Genomic DNA, 21983 nt, shown 5'->3' on the forward strand with positions numbered 1-21983 from the left:
GGTAATAAAATAAACCAATGTCACACATAAAAGCTTATTTGAAAAAAGTTATTTTTAAAATGGAGTATTATCTTACCACAGTACAATCTAATTTTGAAAAACCAAGAACCTGAATTCTAAGATTGAATGGGGCACGAGATGTAGCAAAGGAACTCAAACCATAAATTTTGGCTACTTTTGATTATTTTCTTCACCTGATCCAAGCACCTGGTTTTGAATGTATCTCAAGCTCGATAAGCTTGTTTTGCTTTTAAGGATAAGCCACAAGTAAAAAGTTATAATAACTTATTTATTAAGTGAAAATGATAAAACTATAAAAGTCCTGTGATCCTTGTATTATATGCCTGCACTACAAAAGATTATTATTTTTGTTTATAAAAAAACATTTCTATAGTGAAAACAACGAAATGAACTATTAAGCCATGAAAAGACAGGGAGGAAATGCAAATGTATATTGCTAATTGAAAGAAACCAATCTGAAGAGGCCAACTCTGTAACATTCTAGAGAAGGCAAAATTATGGAGACAGTAACAAGTTTAGCCAGGCGTGGTGGTACACATCTGAAATCTTAGCAATGCTGGAGACTGAGGCAGGAGCATTGAAAGTTCAAAGTGAGCCTCAGTAATTTAGCCAGGCCCCACACAACTCAAAAATTAAAAAAGGGTTGGGAATGTGGCTCAGTGGTTAAGCACCCTTAGGTTTAATCCTCAGCACCAAAAAAAAAAAAAAAAGTTTAATGGTTGCTAGGAGTTGGGGTGAAAGAGATGAGTAAGTGGAACACAGAGGATTTTGAGAGCAGTGGAACTGTGCTGTATGATACCATGATGGCGGATACATGTCATCATACAATAAAGTCTTCTTAAATAAGAAAACAAAAAATTAAATTCAGTAACTTGTAAAACTATATTGACGAAGTCTTGCATTGCATAATACATCTTTAGATCTGAAAATCTGTGAATGAACCTTATTACAGAAAGGACATACATGGCAGAAAAGAATTTTCTTTTAATTGCAGAGGAGGAAATAATTTCCTTGTTGATCAAATATATTTTGAGAACTATGGAAAATACTGTTAATAAATAATGCCGCATAAGCTCTTTGACTATAATACTTAAAGTATGACAAAGTTACTACCTCACATTGGAAAATAAAAATCAGTCATTTGAAATAGAAATACTTTTATGGGCATTTTATCTTTGTTTTTTAACATACTGAACCAATTCAATAACAGTTCCATGATTGTACTGGTTTTTATATATTAATAAATACATAAACCCCCCAGAATTTCATGAATTTGTGAATTTCATATTGCCAATTACTACTTTTTAAAATCTTCCTTCTCAGTTACAATATTTTATCATCAACTACATGCAGAAAGAATTTAGTATTGGTCTTTCAACTGTCTGTGTCTCTCTTCATTCATGGTCCTTGCTCTGAATGCAGCAATTGTGGCCACATTCTATAAGGCATTCTGACCCACCGCCACTGACAGAAGGCCACAATGGGGCCCCTAATTGAACAGACCCTAAGTCTGCACTCCTGAGTTTAGCCTTGAGACAGATTATTCTCAATGACAAGAAATGCTATCTTACAACTACTTGTTATGCTTATCCCATAAATAATGGCCCATAAAGGAGTAGGAAAAATGTTATGCAAATCCTCAAGAGACTGTGGTCAGTGAGTTTAGTATACTGTGTCACCTTTATAGTAAAATAAAAATGAATAAGCCATACATAAATTAACTCTCATTTTAGAGAACAAATTTTACAAAACAATAAATGAATATGAATAATCCTTTTTCTAAAAAATGAAACATTTTAATATAAGCTGAGTTCAAGATGAGACTCCCATTTACTTAAGACAAGCAGCTTCCAGAGTGGATGCATTTATTTTTAGCTGCAAATACATCACCCTTCGAAACATACACAATGGTTAAAAGTTCTGAAGACTAAATATGCTAGAGTCTTGCAACCTCTTTGATTCATATGTCTTACTATTCAGTGCAGATTCTCAGGATGTCACACATTAAATGTGCCCGGAAGGACTTTGGGGAGAAGAACCTGTATCAGCTTGAGAAAGGAAAGACTTCCTTATATTGACTGGGGTTACTGAGATCAAATGAAATGAATGCTCCCATTTTACATCAAACACCAAAGCCAAAGTAGTAATTTTAAAAAGGAATAGGCTGGTTTGGATTTTTTTTTTCCCTATCTATACTTACACTGTAATAAAACAAATAGTACTAACAGCCTTGTGTAAAGGAATTTTCCACCTAATCAAACCTGGTGATTCATTCATTATCTCAGATAAACAATACAAAATGTAAATTGGTAACCTGAATTAAAAGTTCCAATTATCCAATTTTCAAAGAACAAGTAGATAAAGAATATCAAATACTCTGAACACTATTTTTCACATTCCTAAGCCTATAAAATAAGGTGTCCATATAAATAAAAAATTCACTTCAAACACATATAATACAAACCAATGAACTGCATTAGAAATCCATAACCATTTAAACATTTAACACACAAGAATACCTAAAAATCTGTAAGTGAAAAACACTGCAAATCAGAATAACTTAGGACAATGGGGTCACCTCTTGGTGTACAGTACTGGATTTACAATAACAAGGGCAGTAAAAATGGACACCGAGGTCACTTTATGTAAGCCGATGATCCTTCAGAGGACATCAGATACTTGCTTTTCATAAACGTTTTTAGGTTTGGGCTTTGTAATAAATAGGTAATAAATATCTGCAGGCCCTCGTACGCTGAGAGCTTATCTTTCTCCATTGGAAAGTCTTTCTCCAGAGTCACAATGTCTCAAAGGCAGCCCATTGGGCGGGGAGTTGGGATTCTGCAGGAAGTCCATTAACAAGGTAATCTTATCATCTATGTGCTCCTGGAGTTGGAGTATTCGCCGATCAATGTAGTCCACAAGTTTCTTTTCCATCAGTTCCATATTTTTAGAAAGAATCTTTTCCAAGTAGGAGCAAATAGGCTGTTCTTCCACTCTAAAAATAAGTTTAAAAAGTCTATCAATTTTCCCCACTATTACAACAAAAACAAGCAAGCTATGCAACCAGTGGCCAAGGAACATGGCTGAAACTTGTCTCCACAACTGCACTGCTCCTGTGACTCATTTCCCAGGTTGCAAAACACATGCAATAGGTGACCACAGCCCTTAATGCCCAACACACTCCTTACTTCTTATTAAGTATTCAGTTGAAGTGGGAACATAAAAATGAAGACACATCTTCAAAAACAAACCGTGGGGGAATGCCCTTTTTAAGTTCCAAACAAAAACTGATTTTGCCCAATTTTAAAAAAAAAAAGTATCTTTTCCAAGTATTCTTTCAAAGCAACCCTATAATTCATATAGCTTTTTCCTCTTAAATACAAACAACCTTACTAAAACACTAGAAGGTTCTTTGCTAACCTGACCTGAAAATGTTTATGAATTTAACTAGGATAGACAAGCAAAAATTAATAGGATCAAAAGTATACCGATTTCTAAAAATCCACAACGCTTAGGGTTTCCATAATTCTTTCAGGAGCTCAATGAGGAAAAAGTACTTTTCCAGAGCCTACACAATGTATGCCACTGCTCTAATTTCTAAAAGAAATCAAGGCTGTGAATTCTCTTTAGAATTTCCTCAGGTAGTAGATTTACTGTATAAATATGTATGTTTTCAGAGGTTAACTATTCTCGGTATTCCTACTGTTCTCATACTAGCTATGTTTAATTACACATGCTATAGAGTAACATGTATGAGAATGTGCCCAAAAGCTAATATAGATTTGCATAAATTTAAAACAATATTCTTCTTGTTAAATGTTTTAAAAGTTTGACTGTTTCTTACTTACGTTGACATGAAAAGGTTTAATTATTATTTTTAAACAAATATTTTATATAGCTGTAAAACTAAAAGATTTTAGGAGTCCTCAAGATTGTAAACACCAATAAGTTTGATCTTGGCATAATGCCCTGCAGAGCCATTTAAATTGTTGTTCATGATATGGATGCATGCACTACTGCCCAGTCTGTTTAACCATTCACCTACCATGAGACATTTTGATTGTTTTTTGTCTGGCACTATTACAAATAAAGTTCTCATGAACAATTGCGTAGAGCACTTTAATGTTGCCACATCTTTTCATTTCTTTGGGATAAATGCCCAGGATTAGGACTAATGGGTTGTATGGTAACAGGGTGTTTAGTTGTTAAGAAACTGCCCAGATATGTTTTTAGGGTGGTTGTACCATTTTAATTCCCGCCAGCAAGGAATGAGATCCGGTTTCTCTATATGCTTGTCAACATTTGGTATTCTTATTGTTTATAATTTTAAATTTTAGTCATTCAAATAGATATATAGAGATATCTTGTGGGTTTTTTTTAATATTTATTTTTTAGTTATAGGGGGACACAATATCTTTATTTTATTTTTATGTGATATTTTTAAGGATCAAACCCAGTCCTTCACGCATGGTAGGCGAGTGCTCTACCTCTGAGCCACAACCTCAGCCCTACCTTGTGGTTTTAATAAGCATTTCTCTAATAGCAGTGAAGTCACTGTTGATCATCTTTTCCTGGGCTTATTTGCTATTTATATATCCATCCTCCTGATGATTCTTCACATCTATTATCCATGTTCTAATTAGATGGTATTTTAAAAAACAAATCTTGCAAATCCTTCATATATTTTAGATACAAGGCATTTGTTGGGTTCGTGATTTACAAATATTTTCTCCCGGTCTGTATTAATCCTCTTACTGGGGCCTTTCATATGTAAAACTTGTAAATATTAAATGGGCTCTACATACATATTTTATGGATCATGCTTTTGGTGACCTCGAAGAATTATCTTCCTAGGTCCCTAAAAATTTCTCCCATATATTAAAAAGATTTTACAGTTTTATACTTAACATTTTAGCTTATGCTCCATTGTGTGTTAATTTTCATATATCTGCATTCATGGTTCATTTTTTAGCCTGTGACTCTCCAATTGTTCCAGCATCACATGCTAGACGATCATCCTTCCTCCACTGAATGACTTTTGCACATTGGTAGAAGGCCGACAGGTATACTTCTGTAGAGCGATTTCTGTGCTTTCTGTTCATCTATGTGTCTAGCTGTCTTGCCAAAACGGACTCTTGAAATCCAGTAGTGATTTCTCTCTATTCTAATTCCAGTACTGTTGTCTTTCCACTTAGAATTTTCCACTTCCAGATTTTGGAATCATCTTATTCATATTTACAAAAAATACATGTTGAACTTCTGATAGAAATTGTGCTAAACATATATATCAATTAGGGGAAAACTGACATTTTTACTGTTGAGTCTTCAACAGTACCATGAATACGGTATATTGCTCCATTTTTGGGGTCTTCTTTCATCACTATTTAACAATTTTCAGGTCATAAGGTCCTCTATGTCTTTTGTCAGATTTATATGTACAATTATGTTTTACATTCATTTATATGTACTTATTTCTTTGGGGATAATTTAGTCTGGGTAGCAGAGTAATGCTGGCTTCATGAAATGAGTTGGGAAGTCTTCCCTCCTCTTCTATTTTTTGGAAATGTGTAAAAGTGGTTTTCTTTAAATGTTTGGCAGGATTCTTGAGTGAAAGCATTTGGGACAGGACATTTCTTTTTCACGATCTCTTCAATTTCGAATATAGTATTTAGTGGCCATAGAAGTGTTCCATTATTTATTTCATGTTGGTTGAGTTTGATAATTTGTGTTTTTTAAGGAATTAATCCATTTCCTCCTAGTTGTCAATCAAATTGTTACAATATTCCCTTATCTTGATTATGGCTTGAGGCCCTGTAATGGTATTTCCCATTACATTCCTCAGATTGGTGATTTGTGTCATCTCTTATTTGCCAGTCTTGCTAGAAATTTGTCAATTTTACTGAAATTTTCAAAGAACCAGCTTTTCAATTGATTTTTTTTTCAATTAAATAGATTTCTGCTCTTTATTGTTTCATTCTTCTGCTTGCTTTGGGTTCCTTTTGCTTGGCTTTTAAATGAAAAATTCAGTTTCTTTAGTGCTTATAAGACTATTCAGATTATCTATTTCATTTTTATTGAGTAGCTGTAGTTTTATAGTATTGATTTGAAAACTCTGCTCTTTTCTAATGCAAGCATACAGTGGTAAACAAGTTCTTAGCAAAACCTCTTTAGCTGAATCACACAAATTTTGATCTATTGTTATTTTCATATATTCGTAAAAAAATTTTTCTGTTGAGACTTCTTGAATCATAGATTTACAAGTGTTGTTTAATTTACAAGTGTTTTGTCAATCTAGATGTCTTGTCTTTCTGTTATAGATATGATTTCTTGTCTTTTGTAGCCAGAGAAAGCACTTTCTATGATGATCCAATCCCCTTAAACTTCATTAGGTTTGCTTTAAGACTTACCATATAATTTACCTTTGTGAATCTTCAAAAAAAAAAAAAAAATGTACTCTGCTACTGTTGGCAGAGAGTTCTATAAATGCCAATTGATCCTGCTGGTGGTTAATGGTTTTTAGTTCCAAACTAATATAACTATCTCATTTTTAGATGAAAATTCTAAGAGAGATTAAGTTTAGAAAATAAACGAAAACTATGACCAAAGTCCTGAATTCCAATCTAGAATACTATTTTGACACACTACATTTGTGAAAGGATCAAGAACATACTAAGTCCTCGGCCACTTCTTATTGAAACATGTTGTCAAGGTAAGGGATTAAGAGACTAGAGCATAAAAACTTGTATCCTACAGATAATTACCATCCTAAAATAGTTTTTGATAATTCCAAAGTTAACCTAGACCAAATATAATCTACAAAGCAATGACATGCTTAGTATACCCAGCTAGAAAATAATATGAACCCAAATAAAAACAATGTAAAGATCATTATTACCACAGCACCTTTCCACTCATGCAAATAGCCTTCTACTCCAACCCACAGCTGCTGCTGGTAACCCTTCCACCAAATGCCCGAGAGGTGTGCAGCACCTTCAGTTATAGGCATTTCTGTCACAGCCATGCATTTCACTCTGGAGAACAGTTATTGCCCACAAGCGTGTTCATGGTAAAATGCAAAAACTGCTCAAATTTTCTCTGGAAAGATTGTTCACTGAGACAGATCTGTTTCCCTTCATCTGATTCTCTCACCTACCGGCTATAAACCTCATTTGTAACCACATTTGTCTTGAGATAAAATACTCACGCAACACCAACAATGCCGTCCCGGGGCTTGGAGACATTTTCCTGCCACTTGGCGTTATGTCCCACTCGAAGATGGTTAACTTGACTGCACAGATTTTGGAGAAAGGGCAGCAACTCAGAGTTGGGCAGTGGGCCGTCACTCGCCTTCTTTGGTAAGAAAGAAGATACTGCATTTTTAAGATCATTCTCAAGAAGGGAATGGTTTTGTGGCACAGTTTTACACCTGTCGCGGCTGGTGGTATTTCCTTCCCCAGGTGGCCTGGTGCTTTTATCGATGAAAGCCTGTAAGGGTTCAGTCCTGTTTGCAGATGTCAATCCAGTTCTAAAAGGGAAAGGTGTGGAGGATGACTTGTCCAAGGCTCCTGAAGTGGACGATGGCTGGAGTGCAATCATATGCTTATACCCAGTAGTTCCCAAAACTGACTGAAGCTGCTCTCCAATGGGAATACAATTCTAAGCAAGGTAAATAAGAAAATGTTAAGATTAAGAAGGACAGTTCACTGTGGGAGTCATTCCTGGGCACTGTGCATTCCTTCATTTGATCCCCAGGAAGTAGGCTATTACTATTCAATATTAAGTGACCCAGTCAGAAAGTCCCTGGCCAAGGTAACCAGCTGGTAAGTGGCAGAACCAGGACATAAATCCAAGCAACCTAACTCCATAGGGAAGACTAAAGAAAATAAATACTAAAATTGCATAGTAAATTTGCAGTGACATATCTTAGTATTTTACCTACAAAGTCCTCCTTAATTTGTGACAATAAAAATGTGATACTTTCAACTGAGTTACAATGATTGATCATTTTCTTAGAACTCAATTATGTCATTCCCCAACTTTCAACATATGGTTGAAAAGCTTTTCGTTTTCACCTGGCCATAGCTTTTGCCATGAGTTTTTAATGGAGGTTATACACTATTTAAAGCTAGGTATTCTATGTATATACTTGTGATATTTTCTTTTTTTAATTAATTAATTAACTTACTATTCTAATTAGGTACATATGACAGCAGAATGCACTTTGATTCATCGCATACAATTGCAGCACAACTTTTCATTTCTCTGGTTGTACACGATATGGCGTTACACATATGTGCAGCACCATATGTACATGGGCTTAGAGTAATGATGTCCACCTCATTCCACAGTCTTTCCTACACTCCAGGCCCCTTCCTCTCTCCTCCCTCCCCTATGCCCAATCCAAAGTTCCTCCATTTTTCATATGCCCTCTCCCACCCCCCATTATGGATCAGCATCCACTTATCAGAGAAAACATTTGGCCTTTGGTTTTTGGGGATTGGGTTATTTCACTTAGCACTGTGACATTTTCAATAACTAAAATGAGCTACCACTTGTCTGTGTTTAAGAATTTCCACCTTAATAAGAATTAAAGACCTAGGGATGTGGCTTAGTGGTAGAACACTTGCCTGAAGTGTGTGAGGTCCTGGGTTCAATCCCTACACCAAAATTTAAAAAACCCAAAATTCCATATTGGTACCATGACTAAATTGCTTGTGTGTTATTCTTTCCTTTGTTTCTTGAGATTTTATGTTGAAGAGAAAGTATGCTATCTTCTTCTTCAGGTTCTCAATTTTTCCACTAAAGCAAAACCAAATGACCTCTAACTGAATTGTTTGTGTGAAGGCATATGGAGCTCTTAAATTCAAAACGTAGAAGCCTACTACAGGTTTTCATCAGGGTTTATCATCCCACACTTACTGCTATTCAGTTTTTGAAAGATGGGCTGAAAAGTAATTATCAAGATTAGCTAAAGAAGTTCAGTTTATACATTCATCTAGATAGTCTAAAAATTATTCTGAGATCAAGCTAGATCTACATTCATTTATTCAAAAAATGTTTACCAGAAATTTATGTGTTAGGCTCCACTTGAGGTATGAGAAATATGGCAGTGAATCAAACAAATTAAAATCTCTGACCTCTTGGAGTCTTAAGATAGTAGGGAGAGACTGCCTGAAAGGACGGAGGGAAAGACGGGAGGGATGAGGAGAGGAGGAGGAAACGCATCATGGCACGTAGGTGGTGACAGATACTTCAGGGGAAAAAAAGGCAGGAAAGGGGCTAATGAGGGCCAGGGAAGTGGAGGCAGAGGCACCTGTGATAGCAGGTTCCCATCCAACATTTTTACAGAAATGCACTTGGGAAAAGGCTCTATATAGAGAAATGCTAGCCTATTGTCATTTTTTCTTGTTCTATTCCAAGTTTTGAATAAGTCTTAAAATATTCCTGGAATAAGATGGGTTATATTTCTAATATTTTAACATTAGACAACATTCTTTTAGCTCAAAGGAGCTTTACTCAGTCAGCAGAGAAAATTTATTTCTGTATGAGACCACTCATATGATCTAGCCTGCAAAAACCCTTAAAAACAGGCTATACACCAATTGATCATTTTTGCATCCTAGAGAGTGCTCAAATCAGCCCATAATTCATCAAAGTTGCTACTTGCTGAATGATGGGTGAATGAATTAATGAAAAATTGTGAAGCTGTCCAGTCAAAACTTTTTATATGAGGGTAAGTCTACAAAATATGCCTTTTGCAAACTATGAACAGATGACAGTTAAATCAATAATAAAAATTAAAAATTTAGCTGGGTGCAGTGGTGCATACCTGTAATCCCAGCTATTTTGGAGGCTGAGACAGAAAGATTGCAAGTTCAAGTACAGCCTAAACAACTAAGCAAAACCCCATCTAAAATACAATAAGAAGAGCCGGGGAGGTAGTCCAGCACTAGAGTGCTTGCCTAGTATGCCCAAGTCCCTGGGTTCAATCCCTAGTATCACAGAAAAACGCTTTAAAAAAAAAAAAATACTGCATTTCCTCATCAAAGGCCATCATTTTGAAATGATTTTTTACTGCTATGTGGAAAGAAAAACATTTCTACTTACCTGCTGTTGAAACCTAACCATGTTCATTAGCTGCTGAGCTCCAGGTGATAACTTTGATCCCATGGACTCCATTATGGTTTGGACCTTGTCAAGGTCTATCCTTGATCCTAGAGCAGGAGAGCTTGGTGAAGAATTTCCTGAAACTGGTTTCATGTGTACCACAACCTTACTGATGAACACACACTGTTTTTCACCAAAGGACAGCAACTATTATGAAATAAAAAAGTCCAGGAAATATAGGTATTAAAACCAATAATTTAAAGTCACTTCCTAGTATTACCAAATCAAGAGTGAAATATTCAAGGATCTAACAGTTTTAATCTCAAGCATGTTTTTAAGTTATCTTTAGAACAGTCATAGATAGAAAAATTTCTATTTTAACATAAGGCTCAGATCAACTATTTAAATCAAGAAATCCTTCTCAAACTAATATTCAGAAAATAAGTCTGAGTAGATTAAATATAGTTTTACTTAACTTAAGGCATTAAAAATAAACAGTCTGAGATCTTAACAGGCCACAGTTTGGTATAATATTATTTAATACAAAATGTAACTGTCTAGAGGCCCAAGCAGTACTTACTGAAATTATAGACACAATTCAGTCTTTCAGGATTTAGAACTGTAAGGAAATGTTAAAAATCAGAGCTTACAGTCTAAATCCTCTGGTTCTATCCCTGTAGTTTTTCTCTTTTTTTGCAGTGTTGGGCATGGAACCCAGGGCTTCAAGCATGTGGGGCAAGGGCTCTACCCCTGAGCTGTACTCCATGTGTGGTCCATAAAACAGAGTAGTAAAATGAAAGGGAAGAGATTTGGACCAGGCACATCTGGGTTTAAATTATGACTCTGCTGCTCAACAGCCTGGGTGACCCTGGGCAAATGCTCGCACAGGGTAAAACTAAAATCAAGTCAGTAAAATGAGAGATGGCTTATGTGTCAAAATATCCAGTATCTATCCCTGAGGAAGTGCTCAAAAGTCTGTATCAGGAACACTTTATTTTTATCTTAACTTTCCATATGCTGTTGTCCCAGAACACTTTCATATATGTATGAAACCCAGGGGTTCCATGAATGAACCAACCCTTCGTTTCTATACAACAGTTACAAAAAATGTTCACCAGAGTGACACACACAGACCCACGTTATCAATAGGTAAATGTACACCTATGCTCTAAAAACTCTTTTAAGTGTGTAACCAAATACGTGACAGTCTTCAACAATCAGGGAAACACCCATTACATTCATCTTACATCCCAACCTGTTCTCCCCCTTCTGCTTTGTAATACCCAAACACTTTCTCAACATCAAATATAGGATCTGTTTCACTCATTGATCATGCTTATTACCAGTCTTGCCCCAGTAAAATATAAGCAACATGAGGGCAGTATTTCAATTTATTTTACTACTGGTAATTCCTAAATGCCTCATATAGTATCTGGCATCAAATATTCACAGAATGAATGAATCACTTTAATCAGTTCTGTGATTGAAGAACATTTACTTTGTTCTTCAATGAAAGAAAAATCACTAATTTTACCTTATTCTAAAACTAAGTCTCACAATTTCCCATAAGTGATGATAATAAGTATAGATTTTTCAGAGTCAAAAAGAACCCAAGAATTTTCTTTCTTCAGTTCTCTAATTTTACTCCCGAAATACGTCCAAACAAGTGAAGCAGCTTGCTCAGACTAGTGTGACAGCAACAAAGCTGAGTTAATATTCTGGCTCTGTATTTCTCATGATTCCTAGACTTTGACATCACCACTAATGCAAACCTTAACAATCTTCATGCTGCAGCCAACAGTCCAAAACCCTTTAACTTCTTGGTTCTCTTGTCTGAAACTCCTTTCACTACCTTCTTGTTTAATTCATAGGACCAAAGTTTTGTTTGTAATTTTTTGGCAACACAGTTTTACAGAAAGATTAAAAAATGTTTTAGATAAATTTCCCAAAACCTCAAAATATAGCTCTTATTAACAAAATATATTTCCATAACTGGTGATAGACTAAAAGAATTAAATCTTCAAGAGGATTGATGATTTTTTAGGAAAGTAATCACCTTTTATATGTTTACTATGTCTTAATAAACCTAGGGACAATATAGGATTAGTTGTATTCAAGGAAAGAAAATTAATTATATATAGAACAAAATCAAATTTGATGAAAATTTAAATTAGTTAAAATCTGATGATGGCTTACCTTTATTTTACAAGCATATGTGGAAGTTTCCAATTTTAGATGTTTTTTGTAGAAAATAACATTTTCCTGTTCACTAAAAACAAAAAATATTTTTTTAGTTATGATTAACAGTTATGATTAAAAATAAACGTTTCTAGGACAATACTCCTTCCTGGGACTGTTTTCGTGGTGAGGCACAAGGAGCTGGGGCTCCCGAATGCATTGCACTGCCTTAAGGACCACAGGGCCCTCTCAGACTAGCCAAGAGAACTGAAGGAGATAACACAGTCATGGAGCACAGACCATATTGTAAAGTTCAGTGAACACACCTATTGTTTTCAACTTGCACTGGACATAGGAAAGCTCTAAATTTCGGTTACATTAAAAAAGATGCGGCAGAATCTTTGTAAGGGGGGGAAACGGGGTGGGGGTGGGGGCGCCCAAATGATCACGTTTATAACCGGTTAACAACTAGGCGGCGGTGGCAGTCTTAGATCCCCACACCCTTAGTAAGGGGCTTCCTAGAAGATGAGCTCAGTGTTCCAGACTGACTGAGTCATTAATTTGGGGGAAACTCTGGAAGCCAACCCTGTGAGCGAAGGAGAGAGACAAGGAGCACTTGTCAGGGCTTCTCCTAACAAAACTCTTCCACTAACCAGCTGTGACCCACCATTCACTTCCACTAACCAGCCCCAAGTTTCCAGGTATGAAAACAACTGGGCTGATCTGCGCTGCCTGGAAGAGGCGGCAAGGCGACCCCGTCTCTGCCACCGGTGCACTTTTAGGTTCCCTCCCCGGGTGACTGGCACGACGTCAGGCTATCTGAACCGTCCCGAGCCCGGGAAAGGGGCCGAGGGGCCGCGGCGCGGGGTCACCGACCTGCCCTCCGGGACGGTGCGGGCGCCCTGGCCCCGGCCGGTGCCACAGTACTCCTCGCCCACGTACACCTCCATGTTCCTCGCCGAGCTCAGGACGCCCACCGCGAGGATCTCTTCCCCGGCCCCGGGGTCGCACCGCAGGTCGAGGAAGCACGGCGTCCTGCCCCGGGGGCCCGGCGCGGCGCTCAGGCTCACCAGAGGCTGGCTGAGGAGGAGGTCGGGGCACAGGTGACGCCCGGTTTCCGCGGTCGCGCTCGCACCCGCCCGCGCCCCTCCCCGGACCCCCGCGGCCTCGGGACGCGCCGCCCAGGGACGCGGCTGGGCCGCCGCCCCGCAGCCCCGCAGGCCGCGCCCCTCCCTGACCCCGACTGCTGCTGGCCGCAGCCGGTCCAGCACCCGCCGGCTCTGCGCAGCCAGACGCACGCGCGCCCTTCCCCGCCCGCACACGCGGGGCTCTAGGCGACTTCTGGGCCGTTCGGGCGGCCAGGAGCTGCCCCTCGTTTCCAAGCGGGCGAGGCGGATGCGCCTGCGAGCGCTCCCAGGTCTCCCGCCCCGCGTCCCCCGCTCGTCTCCCTCGGAGCGTGGCTGTCGCCGAGCGCCACGACCCGGCTCCCCCGAGGCACGGCGCACCCCGAAGCCGGCGGCGCCAGCAGCTCCTCCCAGTCGAAGTCCTGGAAGCCGAGGCCATCCCGGGTGAGGAGGAGGCTCTGGGACAGGTCCCCGTTCGCGATATCCCAGGAAGAGGCCAGCGTCGGGCGGCCGGTCATTCCCGAGTCTTCAGGCCGGGTCTCCATCCCTCCGCCTCTGGCCGCAACCAGCCCCGGAACCTCTCTTGTCCAGCTCGAGTTTCAGTCGGTGCAGAGTGGAGTGCGGACGCGCAGCGACTTCCGGCTGTCTGTCTTCAAATCCGGAGTCGCCGCTTCTCTTGCCAGTGGCTGGAGACCTGGCAAGCTGAGGCGCGCATGCGCTCTGCCGTGTGACTGCCGAAAGCGCGTTCAGGCGAAGAGGTGGAGAGCGAGGCCCGGTGTCGGTTTTCCGAGGGTGGCTGGGCGAAGTGTCTGCGGTGCCGAGGACTTTTGCAGGTGGCGGGTGTGTACTCCTCGCCCCCCGCGATCTGCGGGCGCCGCGGGCCTAGTGGCCACTGGAGTGGACGCCCGGGCTTTCCCCCTTCGGCCTGAGCTGCGTGCATAGCACCGGTGGCGAGTCGCGGCGGTGACGGAATCCGGTGTTACTTCTCCCCGCGCCCCGGCTCCTGGCGCGCGCCTGCGGTGGAGAGGTCGCGGAGGTGCGAGGTGGGGGCTGCCAGGCGGCCCCACGAGGTTGTGCCGGTGGCTGTTGGTTTCTTAGGTGCCTGGACCCGCCCAGTTAGCGGACCGACTCCGCTGTGCCCGGGGCACCCGGGTAGCCCAACCCGCATGCCCTCCACCTCTTCTGACGAATTGTATTAACTGGAACTGAAGCCTGGGGTGGGGATAAGTGACGGCGTATGTAACTTGCGACCTTCTAGATGTCCTGAAAAATAGAAAGGTAGGGAAAGAAGAGAAAGGCTGTACACCTCCAGTTTTCACCCCAAAGAGGCTGTAGGTGATTCTAGCATCTTTTGAGTGAACAAAATAGTTTATAGAAAAATGCAATGTCAGAGTTTCAAAGTTGTGTTTAAGGCGTATTATGTGTTCATTCATTGCAATTTACCTTTTTTTCTTTTTGAATACGTGTCCTCAATTTAAAACTCACCAGTGTGTAAGTGAATTCACCAAGATTAAAAGAAACCCAACCAGATGTCTTATTGATACAGAACTCAAAAGGAATAAAGTTTTTAATTGAAAAGCTCCTGGTTTGCAAATATTCCTTCATACTCTAGACTCTTAAGAACTTAGGTTCTTACCACTATTTCAGTTCTGTATTTTCTTTTTCTTTGGTCATAAGTTAGCTTTGACTTGAGGACAATTCAAAGGAAAATAGGCTCTTCAGAAACACTAATCTGCAATTTCGTGAACAAGATCAATATTATCTGTACTTCCTTAAGGGTGGTGAATCTGGAACTAAAAGTAAACATATTATGGGGCTGGGGCTGGGCTGTAGCTCAGTTGTAGAGTGCTTGCCTAGCATGTTTGAGGCACTGGGTTGATCCTCGGCACCACATAAAAATAAAGGTATTGTGTCCATCTACAAATAAAAAATATATTTTTGAAAAAGTAAATACATTATGGTCTCCCTTTCATTCTCGTATGATCAATAAATCACCCAGTCTACATTTTAAGAACTCCATCTCTGCTGCTTATGTTTTAAAGCACTAGCTTCATTTGAACCACTCCAGCCCTTTATTTACTGGTCACTAGTCTTTATTCTCATCACCTGCATATCCTTTGGGCTGCCTTCTGCCTTCTGGTGATAGAGAATCACCATCATCTTGACTCCTTAGCATGCAATCAAAGCTCTTTGTTACCTAGAATGCCATTTATTCTCAATAGTTGTGAAAATTCTGTTTATCATTCAAACCATGCCCACATCCACTCTGCTACATAATTGAACTAATCCCTCTGTGCTACATTGCACTTATTTTAGGCACTAAAATTCTCTTCTTTGACATTTTTGCCTATTCATGCTTGCTGAGATTAAGAATTACTTTGTGCCTGGTTGTTGACTACAGACAAGTTCTTTGTGTGGAATTGATTGGTGTTAACGGGCAGCTTTATCACAAACTAAAAGCAGAAAAAGGCAGAACTAGTAAATCCAATTTTATGCTTTTTTCCCCCAAAGCCTGCAAGGTAATGATTTAGAGCTGATCTCAATATGATTCATTGCCCTTATCAAGAATTGCAAAGGTGTTTTTGTTTTGTTTTTTGCTTCATTTTTCACTTTGAAATAATTTTTTAAATGTTGGAAATTTCCTACCAATATCACTAGGATAAACTGCAATTTTTTGGTTTACCTATTTTCAACAACTAATTACAGCTTTAGGAGCATGTTTCACATCTATTTTCAGAATATGGGGCAGCATATATTTGAAAGGTACATTTTAGAAGTGACTTAAGATGTTTCCTTGAACCCAGTTAGAAGTGCAGCAATTTACACCATCTTCATTTTAAATAGCATTTTATTGCAGATGCCCTTTTACCCAGCAAAGTGGTGATAGAGACATGATTTCCCTCCTTGCTAGGACCACTTGCTTTGTACTTCCTCTCTTCCCTCCTCTCTCTTGTCCTTGCAAGTCACAGTTGCCAGGAATTCCTTCCCAGCAAGTCTTCATACTGGGCCTGTAGTAAGGAAAGTGTGGAACGATTAGCCTCCCTACCATTCTCCCTCAATTCCATCACTGGGCACTCTCCACCTCCACCTCATTTACAACCTCTGTCTGGTTACCAACACTGCTGGACTATGTACAGATTTCAATACAGCCTAAGAAAATGTTGAAATACTGTAGAGGCTTTTAGACTATAATGGAATCTGTCCACATACATGATCATTCCCTGACTTACACCTTCTTATCCTAAAGCTGTAATGCAGTTTCCAAAGACTCTGGCTCTTGACCAGCTAGCTCCTGGAAGATAACCTCTAAGCCAGAGGAATCCTGCCAGCTAGTTTACGTCAGCAATGATTTAGAGTGAGGACCACAGGTGAGTCATGCTGTTATCAATGTGACCTCTGGATAGACTGAAGAGTGAAGAAAGCACATGGATGTTCCATACCTATGAGACTGACCCCATGACAAACCATTAACACCAAGGTGCCAATGAATTTTCCTGGTCATCAGTAATGTGTACATGTCACACATCACTGCAGAGACAAGTAAATGCTCCCAGCTTCACTGGGAGAAGACAACTAGAAGCTTGTCCTTGGTCTTTCCTGGATTTTTCACTATGTACCTTTGCTAATTTAATATGTGTCCTTTCTTTGTAATAAATCACAGTTGTGAGATATTTCTTTTTCTGAGTTTTATGAGTCCTTCCAGCAAATCATTGAGGGTGGTTGAAGGGATCTTCAACACAGCAGTGATGGTCAGTATAAGTCAAGAAATGGACATTCTTCCATTAGTAAGTTAATTCTCCGTGGGAAAGTGCTAGTTATATTAGGGGATAGTGTGTGTGACTTAAAAAACATACATTCTTAGCAACACACAAAAATCACTATTCTTGCTTCCTTACCTCTGTCTATGATCACTACCCTAGAGCATTGATAAAGAGAATAATTTAAAAGTAAAGTTAGGGGACTCTTTAATACAAGTAGGTAGGAATCATATAGCCATGTCTTATTGCTAACTATGTGTGTCTTATAACACATTCTTAAATACTTTGGCACATCTTTTAAATTCAGAGTTTTTGTTTATATTTTATCTTCCTAATTTAAAAAAAATCAATGTTTTACTTGAGTCTATAGTAATGTACATTAATTCGAATGGTAAAAAGTGGATCAGAAAGGTAAGCAGCATGAACTACAATACAGAAAATGCCCCTCCAGCTTCAGAACACCTGGCTGAAGATGAACTTTCATAATGAACCCATTAATGAAATTGCTTTATCCTGCTTTCTTGAGGACTCGGCAGTAACTTAAGAGTCTTAGAGGTCTAGATGAACCAACTCTTGTTTTGGTAAGTTTAAAGTATCAACTAAACTAAATTAACTATAGGGTTTGAACTTTTGATTTACTACTTTTTGTATGCTTTTGTGGCACTTGTACACTCTGAAAAAGTGACCCATCAAAAGTTCTACAATCCATGTGAATTTTGTACATTTCCTTCAGAAATCATCCATTTTAGGCAGAATGTTGATAGAATTTTGAGGTATGTTTATTAACATTCCCTCCAGGGATATGCTGTACTATTGGATTAAAGGTTAAGGGGATGCTGCAGAATCAGCTTGGTTAGCTGTGCTTTTTTATGTAACATGATATAAACAATCAAATGTAGATTTTCTTAATTTGTAATTATATTTTTTCTCAACATACTGTAGACATTGTACTTATCTCACTTTATCCCTTTGAATTGTGACCTTTTTTAACTGCAGGAACTATCTTTATTTACGTGTGAACTCCTAGCATTTAGTAGTCTCTAATATACAAATATCAAGTGAACACTGAATGAATAACTTAAATGGCATTAAAATACAATTATTAACCTGTGGGAGGGCTACTTTAAACATCTTTATAATTAAACATATAAAACAATGCTAGGAAGTAGGGACACAGTGGGGAAAGTCATTGGAAATTGCTAGGAACTGCTTTCTTCCCAAGTTGTGCTGGATGCTCAGATCCTTTCTCAACATGTACAACTGCTCTTTGTTCAAGATACATGGTAATCTTAGTGTTAGCGACATTGATTATTCTGGGTCTAAGTATCCACTCTCAGCAGATTAGATAACTTATTTGCTTTGAACCTCATAATATTAGGAGCACAGTGGCCTTTGGGAAACCAAAAAACACTAGATATTGTCAAAATATCTGACTCATATCTTAGGATCCCCTTTAAAAAAAAAATAGGAAGGTAAGACAGGTGACTTGAAGGTGATTCAACCACAAATGACAATGATCCAATGATGGACAGTATAAAAAGGAACCAGGAAGCTTGTAAATTTTTCATTGGCCTAAATTTTACACAATGTTGAAATGGGTATGAATTTTGCCTCGGTGAAGAATAAAGTCAGTGAGGTGGGTGGCAGCTAAGGGGCAAGCATGAAATATTATCTACCAGGTACTAACTAACACTTAATCTCTGCAACTAGAAATGAGACTTGTGTGGAGTTTGTGGACATTGCTATACTGACCAACTCATGTTTGAATTATGGTGAAGGAGTTCCAGGTTTGGGGGGAAGGGTAACTGGGATTGAACTCAGGGGCACTCAACTACCAAGCCACATTCCCAGCCACTGGAATTACAGACGTATGCCACCACGCTGGGCCAAAGGAGTTCCAGGTATTTTTAAAAGGTAAAAATCTGTTCATAACTTAAAGGGAGCTTCAGAAGTCTTGGCCCTTGAATTAATAAAGAAGGCAGAAGATGAGCAAAAGAGGTGAGAAGTGGGTTTTTATGGCCATTGCTGTGATAAAATCTAGGCTTTTGCAGCCACTGTTAGCAATCTCAGTTACCAATTAAAGAGGCTGGATGATGAGTTAGCACAAAATTGAAAGCAACCAGAAGAGAAACCTGCTTTTAAGTGTACTAAAGATGGCAGAAGTCCAATCTCAGATTTTCTAAAAAGTTCCTTACAATGCCCAGGGCCCTGAGTGGCAGCACTGACAGAACAGAACTAGTAAGGTGAGGTGAGGTGGGTCACGTGGCCTTGCCCTGGGTTTCAAGTAGAATGGCTGCTCTAGCATGAAGGATTACCAATCTGCCCCCTACTGTCCTAAGGGTCATCAGGGACAGAATGATGACAGCTGACTCTGCCCATGTGACTCTACCAACCTAATGCAATTTTAGACAAGTTTAACAGCAAACCCTAGACTAGAGTGACCTATGGCCCTTAGGTTCTATGTCTGTGTGTAAGGTAAAACTGGCCACTTCGATGGTCTCCATTGAAGATGGGGATTGCTTAATGCCTCATTTATTGCCTCCAATGATAATTAGTAATGATTCCAAAGATCAAGTCTAAACATGGGTACTAATATCCACAGAGCAATAAAAATTTGAATCCTTGCTGAGTGCAGTGGTGCATGCCTGTAATCCCAGCAGTTTGGGAGGATGTGACAAGAGGATTGCAAGTTCAAGGCCAGCCTTACTTTATGACCTTATGGCCTTAATTTAGTAAGGCCATAAGCAACTTAGCGAGAACCCACCTCATAAAAAGTGGGGAGAGAGGGGATGTGGCTCAGTGGTAAAGCAACCTTGGGTTCAATCCCCAGTACCAAGTAATAAAAAAAAATAAAACAAATGTTATTGGTTACCCACAGGTATTGAATGGGAATGGAGTAGAAAAGGATGGAGAACCATGCTAATGTTTTGTATACTCAGATGTAAAAATCAACAAAGATGGGTGAAAAAAAAACAGCCCAAGTAACTTCTGCATGCAGTGTTTTGATCTTTGAGGAATTCATGCACAAGCGAGAGATTTAAGCTAAAATCTAAAGAACCAAACTGAAATACAAACTATTGCTCACTATAGGGCATGCCAATTGGCTGTGCAGGGTTAGTTCTGTCATGTAAACTATTTGCTTTAATAAAACCACACTCCAATCTTTGGAGGAACAAAATGGAATCCAGAATCTCTGCAGTATATCATCTACACTGTTGCAAACAATAGTCCAACATTACTTGACATAAAGAGAAGTAGGAAAATGTGACCCATTCTTAAGAGAAAGACAATCTGCCAAAAAAAAAGGAAGAGAAAAGTTACAAACTTAGAGAAAATAATCACGATATATACATGTGACAATTGGTACAAATCAGTAGGAAAAGGACAACAACACATAAGAAAAGTGATAAGATACATCAACAGGAATTTCACCAGTGAGTAAATATAGTCAAAACAAACCTGAAGAAATGAAGAGCTACTCAACCTCTTCCTGAGGGGAAGTCTAAATCCAGACCACAATATCATGCATTATCAATGTAATGGGCCTCAATATCAAATCACATCAACATCAATATCAAATGTTCAAGAAGATAATAGATCTGCATTTCTTATAAAATGTTAACAGTGATGTTGAATGATTCAATCATTTTTTAAAGAAGTTTGGTATTATCTTCCAACCTTCAAAAGTTTAGCAATTTTACCCTTAAATATATACTCAATAATAATTATTGCATATGTAGAGCAAGGATATATATAAGAATGTTCATAGTGGCACCATTTATGATAGCAAAATTTTAAAACAACCCTAATGCTTATGAACAGGATGAATAAATTATATTTATACCATAACTTAATATTAGCAGTCAAGATGAATGAACCACATCAGTATACAATACTATGAATGACTTAGCAATAATAATATCAGTGTAAAATTATATACCTAAAGGTTACACATAGCCATTTTTATATTTTTTTTAAAAGTAAAGATTTTCAAGAATATAGTTACAAAGCGGGGGGGGGGGGGTTGCATGGTTTTCAAATGAGGACTACCTTTCATTGTATGAATATCCATGTTTCTTTGAAGAAATATTAATGTATCTGATTATATGGCATTATTCTAGACACTCACCTAGAGAAAGAACATTTTACAAAATCCACACACATTATATGTATTACCCATCCAAACACCAAAAAATTACTAACTTCTACACCTGGATTCAGTGGTTCCAATTAAAAGATTATGAATTTGTAGAGGACTGGAATGAAAATGGAGACAAATTTTGAAGGGAGAATGGAGGATACCTGCAAATGAACTGGATTTGGGGGTGAACAAGAGGGAAGAATCCGTGTGACTCCTAGATAAGCTTGGTGGGTGGTAGTGCTCTTTATTGAAAGGGGGAGAGGAAAGAGGACCACACTCGTTTTGGAGATAATCAAATTGACCTGGGATCAACAAGTGTTTAAATCTGCACAAACTTCAGTTGGACTGATCTTGAGGTAATTTCCAGCTACCACTGCTCTATTAGTTCCCTCCCAGCTGCCTTGACTCCAGGAAATGCCTGTCAATCTCCGACTGCCTCTCGGTCTCCAGACAGATCTTGTGCGGTTTGCTCCCCTCCTTCCCCACAAGCTGTCTTGGTAGGAAGAGGTGCTCCCTAACCTCTTCAGCAGTCACCCAATCTCTGTTGTAGCTGCCAGGCTTCTTCTGAAAGAGAAGATTTTCTTTTAGCACTCAGAACCCTGGGAGCTAGGATAGGTGCTGGCCTGGGATCTCTGCCAACAAGGGGTGGTGGGG

At 39.0% G+C, this 21983-nt stretch overlaps 1 protein-coding gene across 1 annotated transcript; it reads right to left on the reverse strand.

The window, feature by feature from the left end:
* Positions 1 to 271: 271 nt before the first annotated feature.
* Positions 272 to 15364, reverse strand: LOC144255123 (ATPase PAAT-like). The gene is made up of 6 exons (XM_077799177.1): positions 13812 to 15364; positions 13183 to 13386; positions 12325 to 12397; positions 10129 to 10335; positions 7226 to 7677; positions 272 to 3016 (listed from the first exon to the last, which is right to left on the reverse strand). Exons 1-6 carry the CDS (start codon positions 13973 to 13975, stop codon positions 2782 to 2784), a joined length of 1335 nt encoding a protein of 444 aa, XP_077655303.1. The 5' UTR covers positions 13976 to 15364; the 3' UTR covers positions 272 to 2781.
* Between the last annotated feature and the right edge of the window lie 6619 nt (positions 15365 to 21983).

Source organism: Urocitellus parryii, chromosome 5, assembly GCF_045843805.1.
Source record: "Urocitellus parryii isolate mUroPar1 chromosome 5, mUroPar1.hap1, whole genome shotgun sequence".
Classification (NCBI taxonomy): domain Eukaryota; kingdom Metazoa; phylum Chordata; class Mammalia; order Rodentia; family Sciuridae; genus Urocitellus; species Urocitellus parryii.